Raw genomic sequence first — 27,039 nt, 5'->3', positions numbered from 1 at the left:
CTTGAAATGTTGGTTACCCTTTACTTCCTAAAGATGCTGTGTGACCTGCTGAGTTTCTCCAGCATTTTAATGTACCATATACATGGGATCAGGTTGATGGCAGTAATATGGACTGAGGTTTTCTGAAGGAATGTAGACCTGAGCATCCTCCAAAACTGGAGCATGTACATAAGAGGCCAAAGGCAAAATGAAGGCTTGTTTCTATGCAGTGAGTGGTTAACATTTGCCATATGCAATTTTTACATTTTTTTTAACGCTACAGCACGCTAGAAGCCCATTCTGGCCCATGAAAATCATGCTGTCCAATTACATTAATTAACCTACCAACCCCGTAGGTTACGCAGGGTGTGAGGAAACTGGAGCACCCGGAGAAAACCCACATGATCACGTGAAAAGCACACAAACTCCTCACAGACAGCAGCAGGTTGGAACCCAAGTCATGGCGCTGTAATAGCATCGCACTAATTGCTATGCTAACTGTCTCACCCATAACTTAAAGCAGGAAAGTGCAAGGTGATATATTTTAGTCAGATCCTTAAAAATTAGCAATGAGGTATAAAGTGTACAATCCTGAAGTGTGTGTAGCTACAATGAGGCCTGGGTGTTTGTGTGAATTGGGATGGCAGATTGAGAAAGAGGCTGAATGTTTCCTGGGATTTGTTGATTGAGGAATAGAGTAAGGAAGCAAGGATGTCATAATGAACTTAGTTTGGTTAGAACACCTGTGTGGTGAACACTAGTCATTGGAGTGTAGATCAAATGCAAAGGACTCAGAAAAGGTGCAGCAAATATGTTTCAGAATCATTTCAGGGATGAGGAATTGATATTTTGTTTTATTTTATTCAAGTTATTTCAACAAATGGGTTTAGCATGGTCGCATAGATCATTTCATTTGTATGTTTTTGAGGTATTATAAGCAATTATTTACGTAGGTTTATCTTTTTTTTGTGCATGCTCACTTGTATACAAATGAATTATGTCATTGACAATTCTGTATGTAAGCTTATACATTAAACAATAAAAATATTTTAAGAAGAGAAGGAATTGATATTGGAGAGAATATCTGGAGGACCTGGAAATTTTTCTTGGGGAGAGAAAAAGGTGAGGAAGTGTTCCATTCAATGAAGGCGTCTAGATGGAGGGTAGGAGGGTGAAGAATCAGAGAGCACAGAATGGAGGTGATTGGCAAAGGAACTAAAAGAAACACAGTAAACACTTGTTAATGGAGATTGGTTCGTGTCTGGAATGCAATGCCTGTAAAAAAAATAGTAGAACTAAGGGAAAGGATATTGCATGGAAACAATTGCTTTGGTCATTACAGAGAATGAGCAAGGACTTGAATGGTCTTCTTCTATATAGTTACCTTCCAATGGTGCTAACTAACAAAGACCCCTGCCAATCAGACTTCACCATTCAGATGCTTTGCTGCACACTTTCTACTGTGAGCTTCAGGCCTACATCTCCTATTATGCACAAGTACAGCTCATTATTACGCAGACACCCACCACACACAATCCTCTCTCAGAAGAATGTGCATAACTGGTGACAGCAGCAGCTAACTGGTGTGGGGTTGGCATTTCCACGTCATCCCACCCCCATGTATAGGGCTGTCTATAATTGAAGTGGCTATGACTGAGGCAGTGGCCAGCATTCTAATGTGTTCTCAGGTATCTATCCTCCCTCTTATATCACACTTCTCATCCCTCATGCCTTGATTTACAAGCTGTACCTCCTACTATCTCCTTGAGCTCTCACCACATCATCTGCCTTTTACCCACTGAAGAATTACATCTGGCCAGTGAGGTCTCAAAAAGGTTGCTCATGGGTTTAGTGTCTTGCATGGGGAAACTGCACATTGTAATTTTTTTAAATCAACAATACGGTAGAAGCAGATCTGGCCATTGAAACCTGTGCTGCCCAATTACACTCAATTAACCTATCATTCATCCAATCATTTTGGAGCGTGGGAGGAAACCAGAGCACCTGGATAAAATCCACACAGGTCAGAGGGAGAGCTTACAAACTCCTTATGGACAGTTGTGGATTCATAACTAGGGTGCTGTCAACCAAGGTGCACATAATCAGGATGTTGTAAATTAGGGTACTCATAGTCAGGTTGTTATCAATCTGAGTGCACTTAATCATGGTGCTATCAATAAGGGTACCGTAAATTAGTGTACTCATAATTAGGGTGCTATCATTCAGGGTGTACATAATGCAGAAAAAGGCAGCTCACATAGGTCAATTCCAGGGTTGCCAGAAAATCTGAGTATCCAGTGCATGGAGGTGCCATGAAGTGGATGCATCAGCTTGCTTGGCGACAGAATGATCCATAAGATGTCTAGGCACTGCAGTAGAAACACAAGTTGTGGGTACCACTGTTGTGATGGGGTTGAGGCACTCTACTTGTGTGCCTGGGTTGTGCACCAGACTAATGTTGTTGCCTTAGCTTTGAAAGTTGAGCAGCCTATTCTCTGGTTTGTTGTGGGGCTTAAATACCAGATACTGAGCACAAACCAGAGGGATGTCCTGAAAGAGATGGCATACCAGTGGGACAACAAAAGGTAAGGAGAGGGTGTGGGAGATGGACAGAGAAACAGAGTGAAGGGAGGGAGAGAGAGAGAGAGAATCTTTTGGAAAGGGGACCATCTGAGTTCTCCTTGGCGCAACAATGCATAACCATCAGGTATTCTGCATGTATCTCCAATTCCAGCCTTGGGGGAACCTGGTTTTTCTTGATATGCAATCTCTTGGATTTGTGGAAGTGTAAGGGCCCAGACTGATGGACATATATGCCACTATGCATCTAGCTGGTAGCATGCCAGAACTTGTGAGGAAGTTCATCAACACCCTGACCTGACAAGTGGAAGGGGATCAGAAATTACTGACTTGTTTCACTGGTGAATATGGAATACAAGATATCCATGGTCATTGCCACTGATCCAAGTCTTCTCTGGGATTGCCAGACCCATGCTCTAAATCTTTCTGATTTTTATGACAATCGTTATGATGCTCAGGAATGTGATCACTTATTTGTGGGACAGCGAGGTATCAACCAGTTTGGTTGGCTTGGTTCAAGAGAAGGCCTTCAACAGACAAACAAGTTGGACTCCAAAGCGCAAAAAAATACCTGGTTGCCAAGTCATAGGTACAGTGCTCTTGGAGTTGCTGTTAGGTATAGCCCCTATCCTGCTCTTACATAATAGCTGTCACCCAAGACATCTTCCATTTCTTCTGGAGATCCAAAATGAATCATATTCAACGAGATGTGGTATACAGGTCACTAGAGAAAGTGGATTAAAAGATACATCCGATGTTACCTCATCCTGGTAATCACTGTCATGTGTGGCTGCATCCAGTGTGGGTTTACAAAAACCAGATGTCTCCATGTAAGGAAGTTCTAAATGTCCTGGGTATTTTGAAGGATGCCCATCGCCTGATTGCCAAGGTAACTTACCATTCAGTTGGACTTTGCCACACCACTTGTTCCTTGTAGAGAGATTTCTGTAGAAAAACACCAATGTCTACAAATTGATCAGGCAGCAGACAGTGTGGATCTGGGGAAGGAGATGGGTGGGGGTTCCACTGGTAATGGTTCTCCAAATCAACGAAATTGGAGAATTGGTCATCACCTGACCTCCTGTAAAAGACTTTACCAATATTTGCATGGCCACCCCAGTCTATCCTTGAAGATGCAGTGATACTGATCAAGTTTTGATGTACTGTATGGGTCCCAAAGTGTTCTGGAAAAGGATCCTGTCATTCTAAGCAGCTGTTCTCAGGGATGCCTGCTGAAGTAAACACTGACACTGTGAAAATATGCCCTTGTCTGCTCAAGACTTATTGATCTTCCTGCACAGGAAAGCAGCCAGGCACAGGGATATCTTTGGCTTGGCTTCACGGACGAAGATTTATGGAGGGGGTAAAAGTCCACGACAGCTGCAGGCTCGTTTGTGCTGACAAGTCAGATGCGGGACAGGCAGACACGGTTGCAGCGGCTGCAGGGGAAAATTGGTTGGTTGGGGTTGGGTGTTGGGTTTTTCCTCCTTTGCCTTTTGTCAGTGAGGTGGGCTCTGCGGTCTTCTTCAAAGGAGGTTGCTGCCCGCCAAACTGTGAGGCGCCAAGATGCACGGTTTGAGGCGATATCAGCCCACTGGCGGTGGTCAATGTGACAGGCACCAAGAGATTTCTTTAGGCAGTCCTTGTACCTTTTTTTTGGTGCACCTCTGTCACGGTGGCCAGTGGAGAGCTCGCCATATAACACGATCTTGGGAAGGCGATGGTCCTCCATTCTGGAGACGTGACCCACCCAGCGCAGCTGGATCTTCAGCAGCGTGGACTCGATGCTGTCGACCTCTGCCATCTCGAGTACTTCGACATTAGGGATGAAAGCGCTCCAATGGATGTTGAGGATGGAGCGGAGACAACGCTGGTGGAAGCGTTCTAGGAGCCGTAGGTGATGCCGGTAGAGGACCCATGATTCGGAGCCGAACAGGAGTATGGGTATGACAACGGCTCTGTATACGCTTATCTTTGTGAGGTTTTTCAGTTGGTTGTTTTTCCAGACTCTTTTGTGTAGTCTTCCAAAGGTGCTATTTGCCTTGGCGAGTCTGTTGTCTATCTCGTTGTCGATCCTTGCATCTGATGAAATGGTGCAGCCGAGATAGGTAAACTGGTTGACCGTTTTGAGTTTTGTATGCCCGATGGAGATGTGGGGGGGCTGGTAGTCATGGTGGGGAGCTGGCTGATGGAGGACCTCAGTTTTCTTCAGGCTGACTTCCAGGCCAAACACTTTGGCAGTTTCCGCAAAGCAGGACGTCAAGCGCTGAAGAGCTGGCTCTGAATGGGCAACTAAAGCGGCATCGTCTGCAAAGAGTAGTTCACGGACAAGTTTCTCTTGTGTCTTGGTGTGAGCTTGCAGGCGCCTCAGATTGAAGAGACTGCCATCCGTGCGGTACCGGATGTAAACAGCATCTTCATTGTTGGGGTCTTTCATGGCTTGGTTCAGCATCATGCTGAAGAAGATTGAAAAGAGGGTTGGTGCCAGAACATAGCCTTGCTTCACGCCATTGTTAATGGAGAAGGGTTCAGAGAGCTCATTGCTGTATCTGACCCGACCTTGTTGGTTTTCGTGCAGTTGGATAATCATGTTGAGGAACTTTGGGGGACATCCGATGCGCTCTAGTATTTGCCAAAGCCCTTTCCTGCTCACGGTGTCGAAGGCTTTGGTGAGGTCAACAAAGGTGATGTAGAGTCCTTTGTTTTGTTCTCTGCACTTTTCTTGGAGCTGTCTGAGGGCAAAGACCATGTCAGTAGTTCCTCTGTTTGCGTGAAAGCCGCACTGTGATTCTGGGAGAATATTCTCGGCGACACTAGGTATTATTCTATTTAGTAGAATCCTAGCGAAGATTTTGCCTGCAACGGAGAGCAGCGTGAAGTTCAGAACAGTATCAGGTCACAGTATCAGGTCCTATCAGCACTGAACTATGAAGGGTTGGGTTCTGTGTAACAGCACCTCAAATTTATCACTGGAATGTTGCAGATGAAATATTAACAACATACAGAGAGCTAGATGAGGTAAACATAATCTTTTTCCCAGAGTAGGGGATTTGGTACCCAGAGGATATAGGTTTAAGGTGAGGTGGGAGAGCTTTAACAGGAACCTGAGGAGTAAAGTTTTTATACAAGTGGTGCTGGGTGTATAGTTGGGCTGCCAGAGGAGGTGTTTGAAGCAGGTATTATTGCTGTGTTTTAAAAAAAAATTGGACAGATACATGGATAGGAGAAGTTTAAAGGGATCTGGACCAAACAAAGGCTGACTAATGGTGGTGGGACATTTTGGTTGGCGTGGGCAAGTTGGGGTAGAGTCTGATTCCACACGATATGATTCTGTGTTCATATAGTGCAATTGCATTAATAAGCTTGATAAGATGAATGAAAGAATGCAAGGAGAACCCATTTGCACATCTGTTTATGTATAAGCATATTTTGAACAAAACCACCTGACAGAACGGAGGTAGGAAAATTGCTCCTTCTCTTCCCTCTCTTCACAGGTAATGATGTTCCAAGAGTCCTTGCCACATTCATGTTGTATCCTGAAACATTGTTGTTGCAATAAATGGGTATTGCTGAAGCTTAGAAATCAATACAAACTGCAGGTATATAGCCCTCTTTTTCAACCATATTAATTTTAATTCAGAGATCCATCACAGTAACAAGCACTTCTGACCAATAAGTCCATGCTGACCAAATATACTTATGTGACCAATTAACCTAATCCTGTATGTCTTTGGAATATAGAAGCAAACTGGAGCGCCTTAGGAAAACCCACAGAGATTACGGGGAGAACATATAAACTCCTTGCAGACAGCAGTGGATTTGAACCTACATCATTGACATTGTAATAGCATTATGCTAACTAGGTCACCCCTGCACTAGTAGTATCCTGAAGTCAGCAAACACTAAGCACTAATGTATTGGAACCATCATACCCTAGGAATAAATTGGCAACTAACTTTGAAGGATTGGACAATTGTTTAGTAATAAATATACAGGCTGAGATGAGGGTGAGGTGCAAGTGTCCCTAAGTGATGAAAACATTACTCTCCTTGCATACTTTGTATATGGTGTAAGCTTCATCACTGTGGTCCAATTGGACAATGCTGTCCTAAAACCACAGTGATGGACACGGCACACTTCTGGCAGCCAACAACATTGTAGATGTTCTTCTCCTTTTTGTGCCCAGCTGTACTCTAATATGCATCACATACCACACCCATGCTGACTACATAATGGTTTCTATAGCACCCAAACAACCAGAAACCCAAACAATTTGGTGGCCTCTGTTAGGTCTGCTTTGTTCATGAATGAGTGAGACAAACACCAGGCTGAGTCGAAATCAGGGTTCTTTGTTCTTTATTACCGGATTGTAACACTTGCGACTAACCATGTTAGTCGGAGAATGCATTCTGCCGTTATCAGCAAAATGGTGATTTTTTATACCCTTGGATATGTGCTTAGAACATCATCATATCATTACTTGTCCAATGACTAAAACTGTTGCTATCCTTTCCCTGCTAGCTTCCTGCCTCTCAATCCATCAATGTCTCTCTTATCTTGTAAGTACAAGGATGCATTCACATCTTGTTACAGCCCTGCACATTCCCATCTCATGATGTTTTACCTAACAGGAGTACAAGGACACCTCCCTTCTTGTTACAGCCCTGTACAGGGTAACTCCTTACACATTCCCATCTCATGATGTTTTACCTTACACCTCCTGGTTAGATCCTTCCTGAACAGTCAAAATCTCATGCTTGCCCTCAAGATGGACTGAGATTGGAGATGGTCTTCTACCTCTTTGCAGATTATGGATTTGCTAATCAAGACTGGAGAAGGTCTAGTTTTGGTCGTAGTTCAGCCTGAATCACTGCAATGATTTAAGGGCTGTTTCCAGGGACATGCGCAGAGACAGAAATCAAGTGCTTCTGGAGCACAGGGGCCTGAGGGGCAAATATAAAATGCTATAAAATCACGAGGGAATAGATAAGGTAAACAGTCATTGTGATCTTTCCAGGCTAGATAAGTCTAAAACTAGAGGGCATAGATTTAATGAGAGAGGAAAAAGATTTAAAAGGGACCCGGGAAACACATTTTTCGCACAGAGTAGTGGGTGTGTGGAACAAACTCCCAGAGGAAGTGGTAGAACTGCATGCAATTGTAAAGTTTAAGACATTTAGACAGGTTCATGGTCAGTAAAGGTTTAGAAGAATAGGGGCCAAATGGAGCTAACTTCAGTCGACAACTTGGTTGCATGGACAATGTGGCTGAAGGGCCTGTTTGTGCTGTGAAACTATTTGGTTCTATTTCTTTTAATCATCTGTACTTTTAAACCCCTTCATATGGTGATGTCATATTTAGTTTAAGTGTCATGGGATGTTTTACTATGTTTTACTTTTTCATCTTTGCTGGGTAATAACCTGCTCTTTAATGTACAGTACCATTATGACTCACTTTTTCCACACATCATAGGAGAATATCACAAGGTGCCAGCCTTATTTGGAAGGAGGAAGTCCTTTCTCAGGTCCAAAACCAAAAGAACCATGACATTGTTTCCGCTCATTGAGTATTTCCACTTCCCCCACGGCTCCGTTATATAATGTGCCTATCAGAGAGAGACATAGTCTGTGTGCTGGATTTGTAGCTATGTGGTGATGGTTCTTGTTTTTCCTGCAATTTACCTGAAGTAAAGATATCGTGGCACAATAATCTCTACAGGTAAGCACATTTAGATTGAGCTAGTCCATTGCCACAGATATAGTTAGTAAAGTTAAAATCACTGTGGTTCATATCTAGTTACCCATCTGTTTTCAGATAGTACTGTGAAATCCCCTGCACCAGTCCAAAATCCTTTCAGTTTGGTCCTCTGCAATATCCCCTATTTGAATTACTCTTTCGATGCCTGTCTTGCTTCCAGTCTTCTAGAAGTCTTTTCCCAAACCTGCTTGCCTGCTTCTCTGCATCTTTCCCTTTTAAGTCACTCCTGAATACCTGGAACGGTCATCAGGTTTTGGCTATTTTTCCCAATATTTCTTTGTGTGGCTCAGTTGTCAAATTTTATGAACTGCCTGTGTCTGCTTAAAAGTGCCAACGAAATGAGGTATTGTTGTTGCTGCAATATGGTGATTGTGTCCAAATGGTTGAGAAAGCTCCACTGAGCATAGACAAGATAGGGCCTGTTCTGTGCTGGATGACTAAAATCCAAGTTGGCCTTGAAATCACATGTCCTCGGCATTAATACTCTCAATGTGATATATTTTGGCTATAGAGAGGCTGAGAAACAGTATGAATTTAAATAATGTAGGTGTAGGATCATGTGTATCAGCTTTTATTTTGGTGTATGAATCCTGGTTTTTTTTTTCCAGTAACAGTTTTCAATTTCTTGTCTTTAGGCAATTCAAGAAACAAAAGAAAACAAACAGCCTAACTTCGCATTACTGATTGTATTAATGAAGGTTTTAAGCAACTCTGCTCTGGTGAGTTGTAGTGTTTTTAATATAGGTAGAGTTGAATCAGATTGAATTTCAGCCTAAGGTACCAACATACAGAAAAATGAGTCGCTAATCTGAATTGGAAAAGGAATATGTTCCAGATCGGCTACTCAGTTTTAATTTTTACTTGTATGTTGGTTCAGTGTGACCCTTTCATATGCCTAATACTAAAATCAGATTTACTATAATTATCGATAGAACAAAATGCATTTGTCAGAATGTAAAAGTGCCTGTGTATCAGAGTATAGGTGTGTCTGAGTATTAGATGTGCAATACTGAATTTAAGGGACGTGCAACAGTGTGGTAGTGTAAATGGGAATGATTATATCATTGTCTGTATTGATGTAGGAGTGTGGAAAAGCCAGATAGCTGAATTAACAAAAAAGGGTGCAGGGAACCCTGTGGGGATAATTAGCAGGTCAGTCGGTATCTGTGGTGGGATATAAATTAAACTTATTAAGTCCATAGTCTTTCACAAATATTTGGGAGCAAATTCGTTTGTAAAATGGAGATTTAATTGTGTTTTGACAGAGAAGTAAGATTGTGTACAGAAGTAAAATAATAAATGAAAATATTCGGAGCACATCTGTGATTGCATATGGATCTTTAAGAATTGACATTATCAAGTAGAAACAGATTAGGTTTTTATGCTACTTATGAGGTTTGCTTAAGAGTTATGGGACATAAAGGATATTGCACAATGAGCCAGCTGTGAGATGGGGGGGATATGAGGGGGTGTTAATGAAAGTGAAATTTTCCACCTGCTGTTTTCTAGTTTCTGGATTTTCAGAGGTATTTGAAAACACACTTATTCATCTCAAAAATACTTTTTTTTAACAGTTTAAAACACTAACTGTAAGTAATATGGAACCACCTGGTGAAGTGGTGCAGATACTACCACAGGAACCAACAGACCTGGTGAGTAATACATGGAATAGTATTGTCTTGGTCTCTTGTCTGTGCACTCTGGCCACTGTATTTGTCTGTGATAAAAATAGATGACAAGCATTTCTACATGTTTGGCAGTGGAGGATAGATACATTCTAGGCAAACATTGGCATGCAATTGGATAATATTGTTTCATTTTATACATTTTTGTTCATTAAATTTTGATATCTGAAACTGAGGTGAGCAAATGTGAATGCAAGTCCTCGTGAAAACAAGTTTTAGTATTTAATCTACAACTTGAATTCTTGAGTGTGATAGTGTCAGGCCAGCCATTATCTCACTGCAATTGCTTTGTATTTTTAGGGAGATGCCCAGAAAGTTCAAGTGGTATTGTCAAACAGCGATGACACATCTGATTCCCTGATTGGTGAGTTTCAAAATAAACCGACACATTCTCCCGCCAGATGTATCATCTTGTGGTTTCGCCTGCTACTTCGTGGACAGCACAAATAGGAAAACTCAAACATCATCGACCTCTCCTTGATATCAATTGTCATCATATTAGAAAATATTGGTAAAAGTGGTCATTTGTTTATGACCTTAAGACACCTGCTTAAGATAGATTTTTAAAGGTTTGTTGTAGGCAACTTGGCACAGCCAGTAATTGGTATCATTATCATATAGTTTACAGCAGTGTAAATCAGTGTTTCTGACATTCCATCTGTTAATTAAATTTTACCAAGGAGAACTATGGAAATATTTTATGGTTTTTTTTAAATTTGGGATTGTACTTGCCCCAATAACTTCCCCATGTACTTTCCCCAATGTATTTTTAAACGTGCTTTCACATGTGATTTATACACATACTTTCACATCTATTTTTCCCCAATTTACTTTTCTGTGTTTAGATGCTTAGGGTTATGGTTAAGTTTTCCCTTAGATGAAAAATTAATCAATTGCATAAAATCAGCTTGTTTGTTCTAATACCTTCATTCTTTTTTTGAAACAGAAGTTGATCCAATGTGCATTTTAAAGTGAAGAATAATCCTTCATTTGAATTTTTGTTGTAATTGTTCACTATCTGCCTTAGAAACATTTTATAAAATGATCTTAACAGTAGATAATATTAGTTTATCGGTAGATTTCTAGGAAATACTGCTTCAATGTTCAGACTGACAGGTTAAACATGTGGCATAACAGTCCACAGTAATGCAGATTGTTTGAAAACATCGTAAACGTTAAACATAATGGCTTGTTCTTTTAGCTTCTGGCATGTGTTCTAACTTTACATTTTGCACTTGTAGGCCACAAGTATTTTGTTTCACTCAAGACAGACCCGTGGCACACAGAGGAAGTAGAGTGTGATTTGTCAGCAGGCAACATGGAGAGAAAGCATTTGAAGCCTGCAGAGGAATCCAACTCTCAACTACAGGACTCTCAAGGTACAATAGGACAATTTTCAGAACAGGGGGAAACTTCAAATGTTCAAAAAATGTGGGCATTTAAAAAATACACGCATTGCCGGAAGAACTTTTAAAATTTTAATAGGATTGGGGATTCAGAACAATCCTGTTTCAAGTTGCTTCTATAAGAAAGTACCTAGGGCTGCAATTCATATTCCTTGTGCTGTAATACTAAACAATTACAGAACAGTGTTGTTTGACTCCCCACAATCCCTCCTTAAGTAATTTCTCTGTGGTTATTTTGAATGTGCTTGCACCTTGAAGGTGGAAATAAAATTCATTCTTTCTGAACTCCATATTTCAATGGATAAAATTGTACCTTACATCTTTCCTGTAATATTTCATTCATAGATAACTATTAAAGCTTTTCTTCTTCTTCCATTTGAAACAGATGCCAAACTGAAGCACTGCAAGAAAAACAAACCCAAAGTATCATGGCCTTTCCGCAAAAACTCAGCATGGACTGAATCCACCTCTTCTCAGAATGGTGGCCTCTTCAATCGGCCTCTTAAAGACATCTGTGATCACAAAGACATTCTCGCCAAACCAATCCTTGTAAGTTGACAGTTCTACCTCCCCCCCCACCCCAATCTAATACAAGATTCTGAAGCCCATCAGACAAAACATTGAAGCTGACTCATATTCCGCTACATTCTCATTATTTCAAATGGTTTTTTGTGTAAATGAACTGTTTCAAACGACAAGTCAAATGCTGTCAATATTCACTTTCAAAAAGAAATTAGGTCAACTGTTTCAAAGAATAAATGTTCTCCTTTGCAACTTGATTGCAAATAAGATTTCAAAGGTTCATATGAGATTGAGAAATTACATGTTGAAACCTGCTCCTTAGTTAACGATTTCTTAAATAATATTTCCTCTTTTGTGTTTTGTTCCAGGATTTGCTGGAGATCCTGTGTCAGAAAGGACCTTCATCAGTTGGAGTATTTCGAAAATCAGCAAATTTAAAGGCCTCCAAAGAACTAGTTGGAAAACTGAATGCAGGAAGAGAAGTGATCCTGGAGGAGGAGCCTGTCATCCTGTTGGCTGCTATCTTCAAGGTGAATATATTGAAATTCAGCACTCTAATCAGGGGTCACAGGGCTGGGCAGCATGCAACAATTTCATTTCAGTTTATTTTCCATACCAGCAGCCTCGATAACTAATTCTAAATGTACCAAATGCAGGATTTCCTACGGAAAATTCCAAATAGCGTGTTGGTGACTGAGCTATATGGTAGCTGGATGGTGGCCATGGAAAAAATGACTTTTGAAGGAAGAATTGAGGAGATCAAACAGTGAGTATCATCCTGATCGGTCAAACTAGCTGGGGTATTCTGATTTTCTCACCTTATCTAATTTGTTCAAGCGTTGTGGATGGTCCGAAGTTTGGTAGCGATTCCCAAATGCATTTCAAGTCAAAATTGAAAATATGTTCAAAATCTTGGGTGCAACACTTCTTTACTATAACAGTAACATTTCATGTTATAATCATTAAATTTTGTTCACTGCTGCCAAATGAAACAGCAGTATTATATGCAATACAAATTAATGAGCCAGGCTAGAAAAATTAGTACACAGTCTTGCACACCAAACCAACACATTATCTGACTTGCAATCACCAACACCCAAAAAATGGCAGATATTAAAATTATACCAAAACAGGCAAAAAATGTTTAGAGCATTGTTTGTTCAAACAAATCACACAATCAGTAAAGCTGCTCTGTGTTTACCAGCTATACAAATAGGACATCTTCCTGTACATTGTGATATTCTGCAAAACTTTTAACATCATCAATAAGATGACTTTGTTCAAACTGGGTTGAAATTTTATAGCTGGGGGTTTCCCAGAAAAAAACATTTAAAGAACTTCAGTATCTTGGAGGAAGAGTTGAATTGAGTAAATAAGAATTCAAACTGTACGCAATGTAATGGAAATTCCTTTCTATTTTCACTTAGGCTTCTGGCAAAACTTCCAAAGCACAACTGTCTCTTACTTCGCTATGTGTTTTGTGTACTATTCCACATCAATAAATGCTCTGAGGTGAACAGGATGGATGCCTACAATCTTGCTGTTTGCATCGGCCCAAATATGCTCTGGCCCAGCAAAGTGACATCAGATGAATTTCAGAAAGAAGTAACTGCAAAGGTGAATATATATTGCGCACTGCTAACCTAACTGTTTTACCCTCCCCCCAGTAGAACTATTGGCATTAAAGACTTTCGAGATTAGGGTGGCATGGTTAATGTAGTGATTAGCAGAACACTATTACTGCACGAGCAACCCAGGTTCAAATCCAACAACTCCTGCAAGGAGTTTGTACGTTCTCCCCATGCCTGTGTGGGTTTCCTCTGGAGGCTCCAGTTTCTACCCACCCTTCAAAAAAAATGCATGGGGTTTGTTAGGTTCATTGATGTATTTGGGCCGCATGGGCTCGTGGGCCAGAAGGGCCTGTTACTGTGCTATGTGTCTAAATTTAAAAAAATAGCAGAAAAAGACAATTAGAGAGCTTTTAACATTTGTTCTGAATATTGATCCATATGCAATGATCACAAATGAGCAATTTCCATTCTCATTACAGGTTGTTACCCTGATGCAGTTTCTGATTGAGAACTGTTGCCAGATATTTGGTAATGATATCACCGCACTTCTGGGTGAACCATCACAATTTCTATCAGAAAATATTGACAACTCAGGTACATATAACATGTTTATGTATTTAATTGAAGCTTGCATTTATATACTTGCATACCAATGAATTACATTCAAGGGTAGTCATTGGTATTTGGCAAACTGAACAGCCAGATTTTTCAAACAGGGGAAAAAATAATTTGCTTCCTAAAAGATAAGTGTTTGCCAAGGTACCATGAAAATGCTCCTGTTTATCTTTGATCAATGCTTAATCCTTTACATCCACACTCAGAGAACATTGCTTCAACATCTCATATCTCCTATTTGTTATCATCGTATAGACCGATTATCCCCACTGAATTGTTAGCCTAGATAATCTGCTCGAGGCCTGAAGAAAGATTTTTGAACACATGATTATATAACTCCTGAACATTTTATTAAATGAATATAAAATTATAAGTGGCGTCAATGAGGTAGAGATTCATAATCTTTTAACTGTGGTAGGGGTATCAAAAATAAGAAGGCATAGGTTTATGATGAGTTTTAAAGTGGATTTGAGAAGAAAGGTTTTTTTTTTATACACCAAATGTTTAATATCTGGAATTTGCTGCCAGAAATGGTGGAATCATTAGCTTTTAGAGACAGATACTTAAAATGCAATTCATAGACAGATATAATACAAATGCGGGGAAAATGAGATTAACGTAGATGGGCACGTGATGGTAGGTCAGAGGGCCCATTCTGCTCTTTCCTAACAGGCAAGTATTATCCAATGAATAACTGATTAATTTGTGCTCAGAAGGAAATTTATTTTGTTATATTACTGAAGAAATATTACTCCCATGACTGATGGCCCGATTAGGCAATCATTTAGAAATTTTATCAATCAGATCTCAAATAATTTATGTTTGGCCTTTTGGTTGCACAGTTAAGGTGATTGACTAGTGATGGTCATATTCAAAGCAAAAGATGGTAGTTGGTAATCAAATTCATCCATCGAACACAAGCAGTCTTCTTCCTCTTGGATAATCCCTCAGGATCAAGGATGAATTGTCCCCAGTTTGGTTTTGTGCATTTTAAGATGACTGATGAGGACAATGTGGGAGTATTTATTACTTCCTGACAAAGGGCTCAGGGCTGAAACATTGGTTATACTTATGCTTCCTATGGATGCTGCATGACCTGCTGAGTTTCTCCAGCACTGTTGTGTATTATACTACGATCACTGTGTCCGTAGTCTTCCCTGTTTAACTAAGAGTTTATCACTTCACTTACAGACATGTCATCATCATCTCATCAAAACGACTCTGCCTACGACAGCACTGACCAAGATGACTGGAAAGGAGAGAGTGAAAAGAGGCAAAGAGCAAACTCCATTTGTTATCAACCATCGAGGAGCCATGAGAAGTTGAGGATGGTGAAAAAGCAGAATTGTCAAACAGACATAACAGCTGGAGATGATTTCACAATTTTCTGCAGCAATGAATCAATTGATGGTAATAGCAAAGCATCTTTTAGACCTCATGTGCCAACATGTCCATCTGGATTTATAACTGGACAGCCAAACATGAGAGTAAACAGACGCAGCTCAGAACCCATATTATCTGTGACTTTCAACCTTCAACAGATCAACCAGCAGGAATTAGTTGCAAGAAGCCACGACGATTGTTCAGTTCCATTTGACCTGGATTTTAATCAACATCCAACAAAAAAACAGGTATCAGAGGAAAGCTTCACAAGACAGATTAGAAGCAGGAGGCTGGACAATTTTAATGCTAGCTCACATTCTGAACTTTCGACAGCCTCCTCCTCAAAGGCTTCTTCAGTTTCTTCATTGGCCAGCTCATGGTCAAACATGTCGGAGAACTCTGTTTTCATCAACTCTCCACTTGTTTCCCCAACCTGCACCAGTCAGGAAAATAATGACTTTTCAGATCACGCAATGAATCTTGAAGCAAATTCTATCCAAGATCCGACTACGTATGCAAAGGGCACAATGGAGAAAGCTAAGAAACCTGTAAAAAAGACATACAGCTGGGGGCCGTCAAGGACACTTAATACAAACCAAGAATCTTGGAAGGAAAACATTTTGCGAGAAAACCCGCCAACCTGTCAGACAGTTCATGAGGACAAAGTGGGTGGCAGTGACACTACCAGGTTCAGGACTCGTCTCATGTCTGCTGATGAAGTATTTCAACAAATTGACATTAAAAAACGTTGCAGCCCGCCTTCTTATACGAAAGCAATTGAAGAAAATAGTCCACCTATTCTTTCAATGAAGGAAATGACAGTGAGAAGTTTGAGACAGCAGGTCCAATTGAAAGAACACAAGAGATTTGGTTGTACGTTAGTTGCTGGACAGAAGGACAGGCCTTGTTCATTGACAGAGGAGCTGCTCTACCCTTTGTCTCAAAATCAGATTAATTCTGATTTTTGTGATAAACAAACCATAACTGCTAATCACTGTGAAGCTCTGCACATTTGCTCTGAGGCGGCTTTGCATCTTACAAAAACTGAAAAGGCACTCCAGTATAGAAGGAGAACTATGTCTGAATCTGCAAACAAGAGGTGGTCCTTTCAGGCCTACAAAGAATTTCAGTATGCTAAAGAATCTTGTGTATAATATTTATATAAACTATATTCCATACTATCACTCTGTTACTCTTCATTTAACACACTAGGACAGTCTAAAAAGCTGTTGTTATTCATTGTGATGTAATTGCTCTTCTGTTATCTGTTTGTAGTCTAATGGAATAAAAAAGTACCAAAAAGTAAAGTGGTCTCTGAGACTTTCTGAGTGCTTACTTGGCCCCCAGTTGCCTTCACTCCAGGTGCTGATTTGGCTGGACTTTGTATTATGTATATTTTACATTGACTTTGTGTATTTTACATTGACTTTGTTCATTTGTACACTTATGTGTGACTGTACAATCCACCAAATTGGCAAGGATATTATTGCATGCATGGCTCAGACACATGCAAAATATATAGAGTAGGCAAACTCTGCCAACAATCCATGAATGATTCATTTAATGAAAGATTAAACAATTTTGCTTTCTTTCATTTATTTATTCTTTGAGATGTGGGAATTGCAGCCAACACTTATTGCCTATTCCTAATTGCTCTTGAGAAGATGGTGGTGAGTTCCTATTGAACTGGTGTAGTACAGTAAAATCCCCATTGTCTGAAATTCAACAAATCTGCAGTCTTGAGCAACAGGCAAAAAATAAATCAGAAAATAAATAAGCTAAAAAAATTCGGATTTAAAATTGGCACCCCCTAGTGGTCAGTTCATTGATCTCGCAAAATGCAATTTAAATTTAGACATACAGCACGGTATCAAGCCCTTTGGCCTATTACCGTGCTGTATTTTTTACCTATTTATTGTGATTTTTTTTGCCTGTTGCTCAAGGCTGCAGATTTCTTGAATTCCACGGGCTGTCCAATTAACCTACAATCCATGGTAAGTTTTGAATGGTGGGAGGAAACTGGATCTCCTGAGGAAAACCCATAGACACAGGGAGAATGTACCAACTCCTTACAGATAGTGCCGGATTCAAACCCTGTCCTGATCGCTGGCACTGTAACAGTGCTGTGCTAACCACTACACTAACCGTATCACCCCTAATCTCAAGCAACCGGAAAATGTAATTCTGGGGTAGATACTCCCACACTAGTGCAAGGAATTACGAGATTTGGATGCAGTAACAATTAAAGATCAACAATAGTTATTTCTATTGATGTCAAGGAACTGAATGTCAGGATTAGGTAGTCAATGGGCCTAATATTATTTGCCACTTATCAATCCTAGTATGAATGTTGATTGGATCCTGCTACAATGGAGGCTGTACTGCTTCATTGGCTGAGGAGTTGTAAACAGAATTGAATACTGTAATCATTCACTGAACTCCCACTTCAAAAAGGCAGTGTCTTTGGTTCATTGACCACTCAGGAATCTGATGGCAGCAGGGAAGAACCTGTCCTTGTGCCGTTGAGTGCTAGTTTTTAAGCTCCTGTACCTTTTTCCTGATGGCAGGAGAGTGAAGTGTCTCATAAAAACTCCTGAAGTCGCCAATGTCGGCGCTAAGCTGGGTTCGTTTGGCGAGGCATGCAGCCACCTTCAGCGCAAACTCCGGGAGATCCAAAGTGAGTGGTGGACTAGCCTCGCCAAACGAACCCAGCTTAGCGCCGACATTGGCGACTTCAAGGGTTTTTATGAGACACTAAAGACGGTGTACGGCCCCTCACCCCAAGTCCAAAGCCCTCTGCGCAGCTCAGATGGCGAAGTCCTCTTCAGCGACAAGATCTCCATCCTCAATCGATGGTCAGAACACTTCCAATCCCTTTTCAGTGCCAACCACTCAGTCCAAGAATCCGCCCTGCTCCAGCTCCCTCAACAACCCTCGAGGCTAGAGCTGGATGAGGTCCTTACCTGGGAAGAGACATATAAGGCAATTGAACAACTGAAAAGTGGCAAAGCAGCAGGTATGGATGGAATCCCCCCCCAGAGGTCTGGAAGGCTGGCGGCAAAGCTCTGCATACCAAACTGCATTCGTTTTTCATGCTCTGCTGGGACCAAGGAAAGCTGCCTCAGGACCTTCGTGATGCCATCATCATCACCCTGTACAAAAACAAAGGCGAGAAATCAGACTGCTCAAACTACAGGGGAATCACGCTGCTCTACATTGCAGGCAAAATCTTCGCTAGGATTCTCCTTAATAGACTAATACCTAGTGTCGCCGAAAATGTCCTCCCAGAATCACAGTGTGGCTTTCACGCAAACAGAGGAACTACTGACATGGTCTTTGCCCTCAGACAGCTCCAAGAAAAGTGCAGAGAACAAAACAAAGGACTCTACATCACCTTTATTGACCTCACCAAAGCCTTTGACACTGTGAGCAGGAAAGGGCTTTGGCAAATACTAGAGCGCCTCGGATGCCCCCCCAAGTTCCTCAACATGGTTATCCAACTGCACGAAAACCAACGAGGTCAGGCCAGTTACAGCAATGAGCTCTCCGAACCCTTCTCCATTGACAACGGAGTGAAGCAAGGCTGCGTCCTCGCACCAACCCTCTTTACTATCTTCTTCAGCATGATGCTGAAACAAGCCAATAAAGGCCTCAACAATGAAGACGCTGTTTACATCCGGTACCGCACGGATGGCAGTCTCTTCAATCTGAGGCGCCTGCAAGCTCACACCAAGACACAAGAGCAACTTGTCCGTGAACTACTCTTTGCAGACGATGCCGCTTTAGTTGCCCATTCAGAGCCAGCTCTTCAGCGCTTGACGTCCTGTTTTGCGGGAACTTCCAAAATGTTTGGCCTGGAAGTCAGCCTGAAGAAAACTGAGGTCCTCCATCAGCCAGCTCCCCACCATGACCCCCTGTCCCCCCACATCTCCATCGGGCACACTGAACTCAAAACGGTCAACCAGTTTACCTACCTCGGCTGCACCATTTCATCTGATGCAAGAATCAACAAAAAGATAGACAACAGACTCGCCAAGGCAAATAGCGCCTTTGGAAGACTACACAAAAGAGTATGGAAAAACAACCACCTGAAGAAACACAAAGATCAGCGTGTACAGAGCCGTTGTCATACCCACACTCCTGTTCGGCTCCAAATCATGGGTCCTCTACCGGCATCACCTACGTCTCCTAGAACGCTACTATCACCGCTGTCTCCGCTCCATCCTCAACATTCATTGGAATGACTTCGTCACCAACATCGAAGTACTCGAGGTGGCAGAGTCCGCAAGCATCGAATCCATGCTGCTGAAGACCCAACTGCGCTGGGTGGGTCACGTCTCCAGAATGGAGGACCATCACCTTCCCAAGATCGTGTTCTATGGCGAGCTCTCCACTGGCCACCGAGACAGAGGTGCACCAAAGAAGAGGTACAAGGACTGCTTAAAAAAATCTTTTGGTGCCTGCCACATTGACCACCACCAGTGGGCTGATATCGCCTCCAACCGTGCATCTTGGCGCCTCACAGTTCGGCGGGCAGCAACCTCCTTTGAAGAAGACCACAGAGCCCACCTCACTGACAAAAGACAAAGGAGGAAAAACCCAACACCCAACCCCAACCATCCAATTTTCCCTTGCAACCGTGCCTGCCTGTCCCGCATCGGACTTGTCAGTCACCAACGAGCCTGCAGCAGACGTGGACATACCCCTCCATAAATCTTCGTCCGCGAAGAAAGGAGAGTGAAGGGGGCATGGCCTGGGTGGAGGGGGTTTTTGAGGATAGGGGCTACTTTTTTAAGACACTGCCTCATGTAGATGTCCTCGATGGAGTGAAGTCTGGTGCCTGTGATGTCGCAAGCCAAGTTAACAACCCTCTGGAGTTTATTCTTGTCCTTAGAGTCGGCACCTCCATACCAGGCAGTGTGCAACTAGCCAGAATGCTCTCCACCGTACAGCTATAGAAGTTTACGCGAGTCTTCAGTGACATACCAAATCTCCTCAGAAACCTCACAAAGTATAGGTGCTGGCGAGCCTTCTTTGTGATTACATCAATGTGGACACTCCAGGACAGATCCTCGGAGATGTTGACACCCAGGAATTTGAAGTTCTTAACCCTCTCCACTACTGAGCCCTCAACGAGGACTGATTGCCTGACTTTGGCATTTTAAGGCAATCTTTGGGTAATGACAATGGTGCAAGTTAAAGAAGCTGAAACTGAAGTATGATATTTGATGAATGGTCGAGTAGATCTTGTTCAGGGGAAGCACAAAACATTGATTACCCTTTACTTCCTATGGTTGCTGCATGACTTGATGAGTTTCTCCAGCACCTTTGTGTATTGCATGAGACCCCAGCATCTGCAAATAATGTTGTTTGCCTACTCTTGTTCTTAATTCTTAAGTTAATATTCAAATATATAGGGATACAAAGATTAATCTCAGGGAAACTTATGAAAAAAATTTGGATTTTATCTTATTATGCTTTTTCAGAAGTGTTCTGAAAGGAAGGGTGAAATAGTGAATCATTTGGAGAAGATGTATATGGAATACTACTAAATGGAAGAGAACAAAAGGACAAATTCAACTCGGAGAATGCAACTTTAGGTCTGATATCACCAGGAAAGACCAGAGTGACCCATACCATGCAAAGATTAGTTGCAGCAAGGGTTGTAACAATAATTCATTCAGACATGGACGGCACTGGCAAGGCCTTTGAGAAGACGGTGGGCAACCCCACTTCTGCAGCCTTTGTTGTGAAGGCACAGCTTCAGCTCAGAGATTCTTGGAAGGGGAGCTTAAAATCATATTTTCATGTCAAGGTGGTGCACGACTTTGATAGGAATTTACCAGTTTCCCCATTCAGCTGAGGTTCCTGTTTGTCTTTTCTGAGATCGTGGGAATGTGCCATCAGCTTTGTTCGAGGGCATGGTGTAAACGGTGCGGAGTGCTCACATGGTCCCATTTTAATTTGTTCTGAGCACTTCACTTTGTCGGTGGCCCACCCATTAAGGCAGATGGGCTGTTCCAGCACATTCCTGACTTACCAGATCTTTGGGGAACTCAGGAAGACATCAAATCCTGCTCCTGAGGCCCTATTTATGTGGCTGATCCTGTTCAATTTCTGCGAATCGTTAATGTTTGAGCCTTCAACAGACTGTTGGCGGCCGTGACCTGCTGCTGAGGAGGTGTAAATGCTACATTTTCCCGGGAACTGGTGCATGAAATTGAATATCTTCAGAGAAGTTTCCCGTTGCGGGCGAGGAACGCCGTTGATGAGGCCACTGCAGACAGGGCTGAGGCTGATGGATCTCCAGCAAACCCAGCCACTGGAGGAACTCAGTGGGTCAGGCAACGTGTGGTGGGGGTGGGGTCAGGATCTTTATCCCTTACCTTCTCCGCTCTCCATGAATTAAAGCCCATCCTCTTCACGGAGCCACTGGAACTCGGTGAACCGGGGGCGGAGGGAAGAGCTGGTGGGGAGAGGCCGCTATCAAAACTCAGCGCGGACCAGGAAGCCGGCCACTCACGGCGCCCGGCGAGCGGAAGTGACCGCCAAGGCCAGTGTTAGCAACTGTGGCCATGACGTCAGGCGAAGTCATGGTTACGAGGGGCTCGCGTCGGACTGCAGCGGTCGGCGGGCCAGCGACATGACGAGCGTGTTCGCGCAGCAAGATCGGAGCGGCACGTACACCTTCTCCAGCCACCCACGGGCCCTGCAGGGGAGGAAGAAATATCGGCAGGAGGAGCAGTGAGTGGGCCGGCCGGTCGGGCACATGGGGCAGGGCCCAGTCCAGCTCCGTGTCGGGTGTTCAAGGCCAGGCGACGGCTGGGGAGCAGCCTTGGTACAATGGAGGAGAGAGAATCAGCGGCCAAACGACACAGCAAACTGCCTTAGGCAGCAAGCAAGTGGTCGATCAGCTGGTTTGATGTGGGATGGGGGGGGGGGGGGGGACGAGATGGATCCCTTCTGCTGTTCGTCTGAGGGTGATATTTTATCCCCCAGCCTGAGTTTAACCTGTCACCTAAAACCATTTGCTACGTGAAGCTGAGCCCTTGGATTTTTCCCCAGAGCTGACTGGGGGTATTAACAGAATACAATGTTGCTTGTTCTGTACTTCAACGAGATTTAAACAGGTATGGCAGAGAGTGGGGTCCAGATCAGAGGTGAGTTGGTAGAAAAGTTGAGAGCTAATACTGGAAGCAATATGAGGCGGGCAGGAGAATGGCAAAGTGAGAGAAAGAATTGTGGCTTCAACCCTGTACTGACAACAACCACACCAGCAGTGTGAGGATAAGACAGCTTTAATAAACTTATATGTCCACTAAGAGGTCTTGTTTCTCTGGAAGGCTAGACTGCTTTAGCTACAAGCTCACCGGGATGACCCCTGGTGACCTAGTGGTGTAATTACATATCACCACATTCACCCCACCACCACCGTCCTCCTTCCCTTGTTTGTAAGTTCATGTCCAAATTTTTTGTGGCTTCCGTTGCCTTCTGGACCTCCTTGGTAGTGGTATAGATGTGGGGAGTGCGGTCTGCCTTTCGGCTTTTCTTGGTGGAGGTGTGGGAGTGGGAAGTACTGGCTGGTCATGTGGCCGTGTGGACTGGGCATCCTCTTGTATGGAAATAGGTCCTGCCACTGAGTCTAGGGTGGTGATATTTTGTGGGGCGGGCGTAACCAGGGTCCTGATTTCCGGGGTGGGTGGTATAGTCCTCTGGAGTGACTCGATGGACGACTGTTCTAGTGACTGCTGCTGTGCTCCTTGTTGATCCGTAGACATCTGTGTTTCCTCCGCGTTGTTCACACATCCGGCCGGTGCAAGATCCCTGGTGGCCACTGAGTCTTCTTCCATCTGGGAATGTGACGATAGCGTACTGAGGGTTTGCGTGCCTCAACTCCACTTGCTCCACTAGTGGGTCCGCTTTGTGAGGTCTGCAGTGCTTCTGGAGGAGAACAGGTCCCCCGGTGTCATCATCCATTTAGGCAGCACTGTGCCCGTCATGGCTTTCCTTATGAAAGAAAAGATACGGTCATGTGGGGTCATGTTAGTGGCAGTACACAACAAAGAACGTATAGAGTGTAGGGCTTCTGGCAACACTTCTTGCCATCTAGTAACAGGCAGGTCTTTTGCTTATAAGGTCAAGAGGACCGTTTTCCAGATAGTGGCATTTTCCCTTTCGACTTGTTCATTCCCCCTGGGATTGTAACTTGTAGTGTGGCTGGTAACAATCCCCTCTCTTGTGCAGGTACTGCTGTACTTACACGCTCATGAATGCAGCACCCCTGTCTGTGTGTATGTAGTTCAGGTACCCAAATATGCTGAAGATGGGTTGGAGGCATTTTATAACAGTGGCTGCTGATACATCAGAACACGGGATTGCAAAGGGGAAATGGGAATATTCATCTATTACATTTAGGAAATAGACATTTCTATTTTTGGACGGAAGCGGGACTTTAAAATTGAGGCTGAGGTGCTCAAAAGGTTTGGTAACTTTTATCAGGGTGGCTTTGTCTGGCCAGTAAAATTGCAGTTGGCATTCCGCACAGATGGGACAGCTCTTGTTCACTGACCTCACTTCCTCTACCGAAAATGGGAGGATTTGGGTTTTAATGAAATGAAACAGTCTAGCGACCCCCGGGTGTCCCAGCTCATTGTGCAAGCTCTGCAACTGGATGTGTGGTTAAGAATGGAACAAATGCCTCTGGGCAGCACGTCCGGGGGCTCGTTGAGTCTCGCGGGACAGTATAGAATGTCGCAGTAAAATGTAGACAATTTTATCCGCCACTGCAGGATTTTGTCATTCTTAATTCTCCCCCTGTTCTGGTTATCGAACATAAAAGCCACAGACCATTGGTCCATGACAAGGGTGAAGTGTTTGCACGCCAGATAATGTCGCCAGTGCCTTACTGCTTCCACAATGGCTAGGGCCTTCTTCTCTACTGCTGAGTGTCTTGCGAACTCTACAGGGGTCAGAAGTAAGAAAAAGGCCACCAGTCGTCCGTCTTGGTTTAGGGTGGCCGCCAGAGCCATGTTGGATGCATCTGTTTCTACTTGAAACGGGATCGACTCATCTATGGACTGCATGGTAGCTTTAACGATATGGTCCCTAATGTCCCTGAATGCTCTGGTGGTTGCTGGGCACAGTGGGAAAACAGGCTTTTATAAGTGGGCGGGCCCTGTTGGCGTTGTTGGGGACCCATTGGGCATAGTAAGCAAACAGTCCCAAACACCTTTTATAGCGCTTTCAGCCTGTGTGGCACTGGGAGGTCTAGGAGAGGGGGCATATGGGCAGGGTCTGGGCTGATTTCCCTGTTCTGCACCACGTAGCCCAGGATTGGCAACTTCCTGACGCTAAAGACGCATTTGTCCCTGTCTTATCTTGGGTTCCTTTCCTCGGCTGCCTGGAAGAAGCGTTTTAAATTCGTGTCATGATCCTCTTAAGTGTGGCCACAGATTGTCATGTTGTCTAAGTAGGGGAACACCGTTTTCAGTTGGAACTCATCTACATTTCTCTCTGGAGCAGGGACACTCCATTGGTGACATTGAAAGGGAGTCTCAGAAATTGATTCAGCCTGCTGTCTGCCTCAAATGCCGTGTTAATGCGATCGCTGTTTTTAATGGGCAGTTGGTGGTATGCTGCCTTCAGGTCTATGGTGGAAAACACCTTATACTACGCAATGTTGTTGACCACGTCTGCTATGCGTGGCAGGGGGTAGGCATCTCGTTGTGTAAATTTGTTGATTGCTGGCTGTAATCCACTACCATGTGCAGTTTTTCTCCTGACTTTACTACAACCACTTGGGCTCTCCAGGGGCTGGTGCTCTGCTCTATGATGCCCTCCAGTAATAGCCTGCGGACCTCTGTCCTAACGAAGGGTCTGTCCATTGGGCTGTACCTCCTGCTCTTTGTGGCTATTGGTGTGCACTCTGGGGTCAGGTGTGTGAACAGCAGAGGGGGTTCTATGTTCTATGTTCAGGAGAGACAGGCTGCAGTGTTGTTTCTTCATAAGGCCTGTTGTGCTTTCTAACTGGCACTGAAAATCTAACCCCAATAGTACTGGGACACAGAGGTGAGGGAGTACTAGTAATTTGAACCCTTCGTATTTTGTGCCCTGGATTTTTAGAGTTACCCTGCAAAACTGTTTTACTTCAGCCGCAAGGCTGCTGGCTGCTAACAGGATCCGATGCTCACTTGGGTGTGTGGGGAGGGTAAGGCAGTTGATTAACCCCTGGTCAATAAAACTTTCAGTGGTTCCACTATCTATTAAGCAATTTACCCTCACATCATTAATTTTGATACACACAGTGGCATCAGGTAAATTGTGTGGACTCACCTGATTCATGCGTTGGGAAGCGAGTCTGGCGTGTTCTTCCATCCAATAGTACTCAGCGTCATATTCGTCTCCTGAAGACTGTCCTCTGCTCCGTAGCATTTGTCCAAGATGACTGGCTGCACATGGCATTCTTCTTCTTCTGTTTGTCTGTGGAGAAAGAAGAGCTTTCCCGCCTCTCATTAGCATGAGAATGGTCCTTGGCTGTGGCCTTGGAGCTTCTGCAGACTTTTACGTAATGCCCACAGTTGGAATAGACATTCTATCTGGCAGGGCAGAGGGCTCTGGGGTGCTTTCTTTGTCCACAGAAAAAGCACTTAGGACCCTCAAGATGTGCTGCTGCTGTGGATTCCTATGAGGCAGCATACTTTTCTTTTCGTGGGGCTAGAGAGTCTAGCAGTGTAACGTTTTTCCCTGTGAATACTCCTCCAATTCTTTCCTGGTGCTTTCTAAAGCTTCTGCAATAGTCTCTGCCTCATCTAGCACCACCATTCCTTTCTCCAGCAATCGATGTTTCATCTCGGTGGATTCTATGCCTGCTCCGCATACTCCTGAGCTGATACTATTTTAAAATTGCAGCCTCTCACCAGGTTTTTAAGAGAAAGTATAAAGTCTCTGGCAGACTCCCTTACATGTTGTGACCTGGTCATGAGCCTGTACCGGGAGTGGAGTTCATTATGCCCCTTACTGTAATGCCTCTGTAAAGTGTTCATTGCCTCTTGGTAGGACCTGTCATCCTGTATAAGGGAGTAAGGGTGGTCTCCCAGCTGCACTAACAGCAGCATTAATAGCTCTTTATCCGATGCCTCAGCACCCTGCACGTAATTCAGAAAGCATCTCTGCCAGCCGTCGAAGTGTGTGTCAGCTCCGGGATTTCTGGGGTCGAGCTCCAGCCTGTCTGGTCACAGCACATGGCTAAGTCGCAGTCTCTGGTCTCCACGTGGTCTCAGTCTTGATGTAGCAAGGGTGGACCCTGGGGTACTGGGAGCTGCTGGTAGAGCCTCTGTGAGGCTTGTGTCTGCTGGAGGAGTAACCTGGGTGCTTGGGGCAGATGGCTGAGTCTCTGGCTTTGGGACATTTGCAGTGGGCTTAGGGGACATCCCAGCAGTAGCATCAGGTCTCCGTGGTACTGGGGAAACTGCTTCTGTGGGAGTGATGGTAGCAATGTCTGCTTTCTCTGGCTCTGGAGTGGTTGGGAATTCCCCACATACA

The 27,039-nt window shown here is 43.6% G+C and overlaps 2 protein-coding genes and 1 long non-coding RNA gene across 4 annotated transcripts in view; 2 read left to right on the top strand and 1 right to left on the bottom strand.

Annotated features, from left to right (window-relative positions):
* The first annotated feature begins 6,877 nt into the window (after positions 1-6,877).
* On the top strand, positions 6,878-16,805 carry tagapb (T cell activation RhoGTPase activating protein b). Of its 2 annotated transcripts, none has more exons than XM_069932189.1 (11): positions 6,878-6,988; positions 8,952-9,035; positions 9,891-9,968; positions 10,302-10,365; positions 11,243-11,380; positions 11,793-11,956; positions 12,298-12,459; positions 12,586-12,695; positions 13,357-13,546; positions 13,980-14,094; positions 15,307-16,805. In XM_069932189.1, exons 1-11 carry the CDS (start codon positions 6,962-6,964, stop codon positions 16,650-16,652), a joined length of 2,478 nt encoding a protein of 825 aa, XP_069788290.1. In that variant the 5' UTR covers positions 6,878-6,961; the 3' UTR covers positions 16,653-16,805. The 2 variants fall into 2 exon arrangements, with proteins under 2 accessions (XP_069788290.1, XP_069788291.1); XM_069932190.1 differs by lacking the exon at positions 6,878-6,988 and adding an exon at positions 8,116-8,277.
* On the bottom strand, positions 14,102-18,562 carry LOC138760900 (uncharacterized). The gene is made up of 2 exons (XR_011355956.1): positions 18,462-18,562; positions 14,102-15,931 (listed from the first exon to the last, which is right to left on the bottom strand). It is a non-coding gene; the product is annotated as an uncharacterized lncRNA (long non-coding RNA).
* A 3,357-nt stretch (positions 18,563-21,919) lies between these two features.
* Positions 21,920-27,039, top strand: part of rsph3 (radial spoke head 3) — a 47,071-nt gene continuing 41,951 nt past the window's right edge. The window contains exon 1 of the mRNA XM_069932191.1: positions 21,920-22,242. Coding sequence (XP_069788292.1) covers positions 22,142-22,242 — 101 coding nt within the window. The 5' untranslated portion in view covers positions 21,920-22,141. The remainder of the gene's footprint in view (positions 22,243-27,039) is intronic.

The sequence above is a fragment of the Narcine bancroftii genome, chromosome 4 (genome assembly GCF_036971445.1).
Source record: "Narcine bancroftii isolate sNarBan1 chromosome 4, sNarBan1.hap1, whole genome shotgun sequence".
NCBI lineage: Eukaryota > Metazoa > Chordata > Chondrichthyes > Torpediniformes > Narcinidae > Narcine > Narcine bancroftii.
The sequence above is the reverse complement of the archived record's forward strand: the minus strand, read 5'-3'. Positions and strand labels throughout refer to the sequence as shown.

Excerpts from the sequence above, each read along its gene's own strand:
- tagapb (XM_069932189.1), top strand. The coding sequence starts at position 6,962 with ATGCATTCTGCCGTTATCAGCAAAATG. Across the intron at positions 6,989-8,951 it reads CTGCCGTTATCAGCAAAATG|GCAATTCAAGAAACAAAAGA; the intron begins GTGATTTTTTAT and ends TCTTGTCTTTAG. Across the intron at positions 10,366-11,242 it reads CACATCTGATTCCCTGATTG|GCCACAAGTATTTTGTTTCA; the intron begins GTGAGTTTCAAA and ends TTGCACTTGTAG.